This window comes from Geospiza fortis, unplaced genomic scaffold (genome assembly GCF_000277835.1).
Source record: "Geospiza fortis unplaced genomic scaffold, GeoFor_1.0 scaffold85, whole genome shotgun sequence".
Lineage (NCBI taxonomy): Eukaryota > Metazoa > Chordata > Aves > Passeriformes > Thraupidae > Geospiza > Geospiza fortis.
This window is the reverse complement of record NW_005054358.1, coordinates 1,568,212-1,574,448: the sequence shown is the minus strand read 5'-3', so window position 1 is coordinate 1,574,448 and position 6,237 is coordinate 1,568,212. Positions and strand designations below refer to the sequence as shown.

The 6,237-nt window shown below is 49.2% G+C and overlaps 1 protein-coding gene across 2 annotated transcripts in view; it reads right to left on the bottom strand.

The window, feature by feature from the left end:
- The window catches only part of PNPLA7 (patatin like phospholipase domain containing 7), a 133,443-nt gene that overhangs the window by 16,183 nt on the left and 111,023 nt on the right, over positions 1–6,237 (bottom strand). For both annotated transcript variants that reach the window (XM_031059253.1, XM_031059255.1), the window contains exons 28-29: positions 3,664–3,733; positions 1,622–1,738 (exon numbers count right to left, since the gene is read on the bottom strand). In XM_031059253.1, coding sequence (XP_030915113.1) covers positions 1,622–1,738; positions 3,664–3,733 — 187 coding nt within the window. The remainder of the gene's footprint in view (positions 1–1,621; positions 1,739–3,663; positions 3,734–6,237) is intronic.

Sequence of the window (6,237 nt, the reverse complement as noted above, 5' to 3'; positions counted from 1 at the left end):
GGAGGCAGGGATCCCACATCCTGCACCAACCAAGCTCTGAGTGACCCCAGGGTGAGTCCCCACTGCTGCACTGCCAGGGGACATCACTGACAGGGGATGCTTTGCCCCAGATCAGTGGGATAACCTGACCCTCCCTGAGGTCACCAGGCAGCAGGGGACAGGGCACACAGCACCAGGGCAGTGACACCACGTTGGGTATAACAGGATAGAGCACATCACACCCACATTAATTCTAAAATAAGACCTGAGGGACCTGCAGAGAGAACAAGTGGCAGTGCCTTAGAGAGAGCAGTGCCAACGCTGCAGAAAGAAGGTGACAATGGGAGGAGCAGGACAGGGACCTGCCAGCGAGGAGAGGCTGGATGGCAGCCTGAGAACAGCTCTGGGATCCAAGAGAAGGATTCACTTCTGAAAGTGGGAAGAGAAATGAGGCAACACTTCCCACTTCAAGGTCAGTAAAAGGACGAGCTGCAGTCTTTGGATACGGGTGAGGATTTAGGGAAGCGCCAGGGGAGGGAAGAGAAGGACATGAACCTCACAGAATGGATTTCTATTTCTTTCACACCCCCAGAGTCCAAGATAGTTGCAGTTTCCAGAATAGTTTTGCGTAGGAAAACCACAGCTCCTGAAGAGCCAATTTAGAGGCTTAATTTAGACATTTCTTTAGATCAGATCTGTTCTGTGACTTGGATTTATATTCCTGGGCTCGTTCAGTCTATTGTTTCCCACCCAGGTCACCTGTGCCTGCTCTTTGCCCTCTCCAGCTGTGGAGATGCAAGAGCTGCTTTGGTTTGCAGTCCACAGTTCTTGCTTACAAGCACAGAGAATGGAGATGCTGATTAGGAGGATCTGTTTTGTGCTATTTCAGTTTCTGGGCTTTAGGTAAATACAGCCCTGATGGAAAAATAAATTCAGGGTGTGATAGGAAGATGTAAATGACTCAGGTTGCTCAGGTGGGAGTCTCTGCCTGAGGTTCCTCCTTCTTTACCTGAGTCACAAACAGCAGTGACCCTGCAGGGCTCTGCTGCCTCAGCCACCCCTGAGCCACCCACCCTTGTGACTGCAGTGAAACCTGACACAAAACACATCCCAAACATGGCCAGTTCACACCCCTGGGCCCTGCTGGGGGGTTCAGACCTCATCCCACACCCCACATCCCTCCTTCCATGGCCCCATGATTCTCCCACTGCCACATGCTCCAGGTGACACCAGCCTGACCAGCAAATGCTGTTGGTCTCTCAGAATTATTTCCTAATTAACTGATTGAAGAGAGACTCCAAGGTGGATTGTGTGTCTGTGGTTTGATTCCTTCTCTCTCCCCTGCAGCAAGCACTAAATTAGACTTAGCTGAATAGAACATACATACTTAGCTGAACAGAACTTAGGGAGTTGTACGTTCAGAATTTGACTATCAGGAAATACTTCATAAAAAAAAGTGTTAATAAAGCCAGGATAAAGGGAACACCCAGGAAACTCAGAGCAAGGACTCCAGGTAACCAGCATGAGGTTAAAGGTGTCTGTGAGATTTCTCTGTTTTAGAGAAAAAACAAGAGCCCCAAGGCTTGCAGGCTGTTTGATGGGCAGGACTGGGAATTTCTCCCCCCATGAGCTGTGCTCCTACCTGGCAGGTTGTTGATGTAGCCCCCATCCATGAGGAGATGGCCATCCTTGGGGTCACAGAGGGGTGGCATGTACCCCGAGAGCGACATGCTGGCCCGGACGTACCTCCACAGGGAGCCTGCAGGGAGGGCAGCAGCATTAATTAATCAGCCAGCATTAATTACTGCCACGCAGGGGGGAGGCTGCTGCACTCATTAAGATAATCAAGAGATAGAGGCTTTCCTCAGATCACTGTGAGGAAGTTATTAAAACAGTTTATTATTTTCTGTATCATACTACTGGCCAGGACAAAACACAGACTGTGCAGACATCAGGCAAAGCCCCAGAATCCAGAGTTTTAAGCCCATTCCTCACATTTACTGCCTCCTGTGGGATCTCAGCATATTCCTACTGCAGGGAGCACCAGGGTTTGTGGAGCTGGGGCTGAGGGGGAAGGAAACGGTTTCTCATGAGGACAGAGGCATTGACAGAACAAGTGCAACTGCAGTCACTGTGTTCTACAGAGATCCACAAACCCCTGACTTTTAGCAGGACCTGAACCTGAAAAATACAAGCTGTAGTACCCCCAAAAATTCCGGTTTTCCTCCTCTGCAACAAGCAAATGTTTTTTCCTGTGAAACACTACAAATGCCAGCTGGGGATCATTATCTTCTCTTGGGCCATTTCAGTTGGTGCTGTAAGGAACAGTAATAATCCTTTAAGCTGCTAGAAACAAAGTTTAGTCAAGTAGAAATTGATTGGCCATGTTTCCTGTAAAACATTCTGCTTTAAGGCTCTTATACACTGATTTTTCTCTTAACATTTGCATCAACCAAATTGGGAAGACACTGCATTTCCACAGGCCAAGAGGCTTGTCTGAGAAGTGAATCTTTAAAATACCAAGATAAGTGAGCCTTGCAGTGCTAAATCGCTGCTCAGTAATTAACTGCTTGGTGCTTCCAACAGCAACTCTTCCCAGCAAATTCCCTGGAAATTGATTTTCTTTTGGTGTTTTCTTTTTAAAACAGATAACAGCTCTGTTTCTAATTCCAACCCCAGCACTCCTGCTGTTAGCACAGGTTAATGCTGGCACATTTGGGGGTTATTATTAATAGTTTTAGTGGAACTTTCACCCAAGGAAACTGCTGACGTGTGTTACACCTCACAGACCAAACCAAGATGGGAAATGGCAGCAGCTGGGAACTTAATTTATCTCCATTCAGTGGAGACAACCGTAACCATTTTCCAGCTGATTCCTTTCCTTCCATTAAACTTCCACGGGGACAAGCAGCTGGCTGGAGTGAGTTTCCTGACCTCAACTGGCTTAACCTGCTGTGGAATGGGAATACAAAACCTCTGAGAAGGGTTAATCCTTTTTCTGCTTGTTTTAGCTGCCCTGATCAAAGCCCAGAGTCCTTCAGCAGCTCCATAACCCCCCTGGCATGGCAGGAATGGGCAGTGTGACCTGTGCCAGCCCCAGGGACAAACATCAGAAGTGGCAGCAAAGGCTGCAGCTCCCCCAAGGAATATCTGGGGCACCTGGAGGTCTCCCCTGCAGGCTGAGTCACTGACTGACAAAAGGCAAGGGCAGGGACACATCCCAGGCACCTCAGAGCCTCCTCCCCTCTTCACTCAGTGAGAAGCAGAAAGGATTGACCACAAATGAGAGCCTAAATCAGCCCCTGCTTCAGGCAGAACCTGTTCTGGGGGAAGACAGCTTCATTTAGGGGAATTTGAATTGTCAAAGGCTTTGGTTGCTTTAAGTCTGATTTATGGCTAAAATACCTGCAGTTCACTTTAAGGATGCTTTAAATATACAGAAAGGTGCCAATGAAGCCATTTTCTCCTCAAACAGTGAATGCAGCATCTCATTTAATTCCCCCCCCAGCAGCCCTGTCCCTTGTCACCTGTGTACAACCACAGCTTGGTGCTCAGCAGGTAACACAGAAGGGAGAAACAAAAGGAAAGACAAATTTCAAAGGTGAGACAAACTCCAGGAAGAAGGGGTGACCCTGAAGCCTCCCATGATGACTGAAGGCCTGGAGAGGCCATGGCCACACTCACCATCCCTGTGCACCCTCATGGCCGAGGCAGTGATGTCAGTGGTGATGGTGAAGTAAGGAATCCACAGATCCTGCAACAGAGGAATCCCAAATTCACTAAATCTGTCACCTTGTACTCGACCACAGCCTGTGCCTGACACACAGCAGAGCAACAACCTCTGGACCTTACCAGACAGAGCTACAGACACACACCTGCATGGATGAAGGAAAACCCTTCAGTCCTCTGTTTAAATTCATAAATTAGTCTCATGCAAACAATTCATTCAGAACCAGGGCAGACAAAAATGCTCCTGTCCCTTCTGCAGTAGCAAGAGCCCCTTGTTCCAGCAGGGTGTGCAGAGGCAGCACAGAGAGCTCCTCACACAAAGCAGAGCCACCTTCTGCAAGGGGTTTTTGTTTTAATTTCAGGTGAAGGGTGGGGGTCTGATGGTCACTCCCATCCCAAGGGATCCTGAGGCTGTTTAGTGGCAGAGGACATGAAGAACATGATCATCCATGGGCTCCTGACTGAGCAATGGCCAATTTGTACCTCCTGGTGATGGTGCCATTTCTGGAATCAAAGAGGACAACACCAAACTCTGGAGCACTGGCTACAGGAACAAAGGACCCTGCAAGATACATCTCCAAGAAGGTTCTAGAGGTCGCCTGAGCAGGGTAACACAACAGTGGGGAGTGTGGAACAGAAGGAGGGTGAGACACAAAAAGAATGGCTGAGCCAAGAGCTTTGGGAGTTTATTCAATGGGGCCAGAGCAAACCACCCAGCCCTGCTCCTGGCAGGGGAAGTTCTCCCTCTGGTTTCAGCTGTGTCTCACCTCCCACCTGCTGGAAAAAGCAAAGGGGAAGGTGACCTCCCAAGTGTGCAGGGCTCTGCTGGAGAGAGGACAGTTTTGGAAAGTTTCCATGGTGCCTGGTGAAATGGTAGCTGCCAAGGGGAAGCAGGAGGACTTGTCTGAGTAAACTGAGCTTGTCCTGTTCCCAGGAACAGCTGATGCTGCTCTGTCAAAAAAACTTGAATCAAGGCTGAAGAGGAAAACCTGCCCTCCCAGGCAGCCTTTGTTCACTGGACATGGTGGCTGGGCCTTCTCCAACACAGCTTTAATGAGCCTTAAACCCAAACCAAACACAGCTTTGGACTCCAGGACCACTGGAGCTGGCAGCCTTCCCTCACTGGCCAGGCTGATCCCATCCTGGTGGGATTTCTGTGCTGTTCAGCCTGAAATTCTGCACTGCCAAGCAGCAGGGGTTTTTCTGCTGAGTTTAATCTTTTCAGCAGCTCTGCAAAGCTGGTGGGACTGGGGAGGGCTCACAGGCACTGCACCAGGATCACAACCCCAGTGTAAATGCCAGAGCAAAGTGGATGAATAAAGAGTGATTACCAAAGAATTAGGGTGCCTCTCCATGCTGAAGATATTCTGGGGATTACACTTCTCAGTGCATCAAGCACACATTAAGCAGAAATAGGGGAACGGGAGAAGAAGCCTCTCTGACACCTCCTTTCATGTTCCTGCAACCACCTGCACAAAGCACACTAACCCAAGCCCTCCCACGCAGCAATAAAGCCTCACTGCTCAGGGATTGTTCCACTGATTTTGGAACAGAGCATCATTCAAGTCTGAAACAGGACTTAATAAAAGTCTTGTCTGATTCCTCACACCTGAGCCCCCAGCTGAGATGATTTACAAGGGCATTTTGGCATGGGGATAAGAATTGGAGAGTTCTTATCCCCATGCCAAAATGAAGAATAAAAATTCCACAGGCTGATGCTCTCACAGAAGGATGGGTAATTCAAGAGGAAAATACCTCTATTTCTTGAGAAATTTCCTCCAAGCACCCTGGCCTGGGTTTGTGTGTCCAAGAGCCCCATCCTGGGTTTGGGTGTGCCCTGTGAGGGTCTCACGTGGATGATCCCAGCTTGGGGAGTGCCTGTGGCTGGAAGCAGTGATGGGGTTTTTGTCACCAGGGCCCCCACACGAGCAGCACTGCTGGGAATCAGGAGACACCCACATTACAAGGGTTGGCAGAGAGCAAATTTCAGAGAAAATGGAAACCTCCCTTCCAGTGTCAGAAATAACAGCTCAACGTCAGCACTCCTGCCTCCCGTGGGGGAGAGGGGTGAGGGCTCTGTGGGAAGCACAGGGGCGTCACCTCACAGCCACAGCAGCAAAGAGGAGGATCTGGCCCAGAACTTCTAAATTTTAAACTTTTCTAGAGCCATGAGGGTCAGATCCTTGGCAGGAAGCTCCCAGGTTTGCCTGGGATCACTGCAGATCCTCCCAGGAAGGAGCAGCTGTGGCCAAGCACCCAAACTCAACCTCTGCTTGTAAGGCTGTAATTAATTTTTACTGATAGGAATTTCCAGGTAGAAATCATTGCTACCCAGGCAAACCCACCCCAGCTAGGGAGAAAAGATGGATGTTTGTAGTTTGGATCCTCTAAATTAATGGATAAAATACTTTTTCAAGGCTCCTGGCTCAGATCCTGCTCCTTTCTCAGTCTCCCTTTACCCTTGGGCAGCTCCCAGTTCCAGGACTGGTTACCCCACAGTGAGAATGGGAATTGCAGGGAAGGAATAAC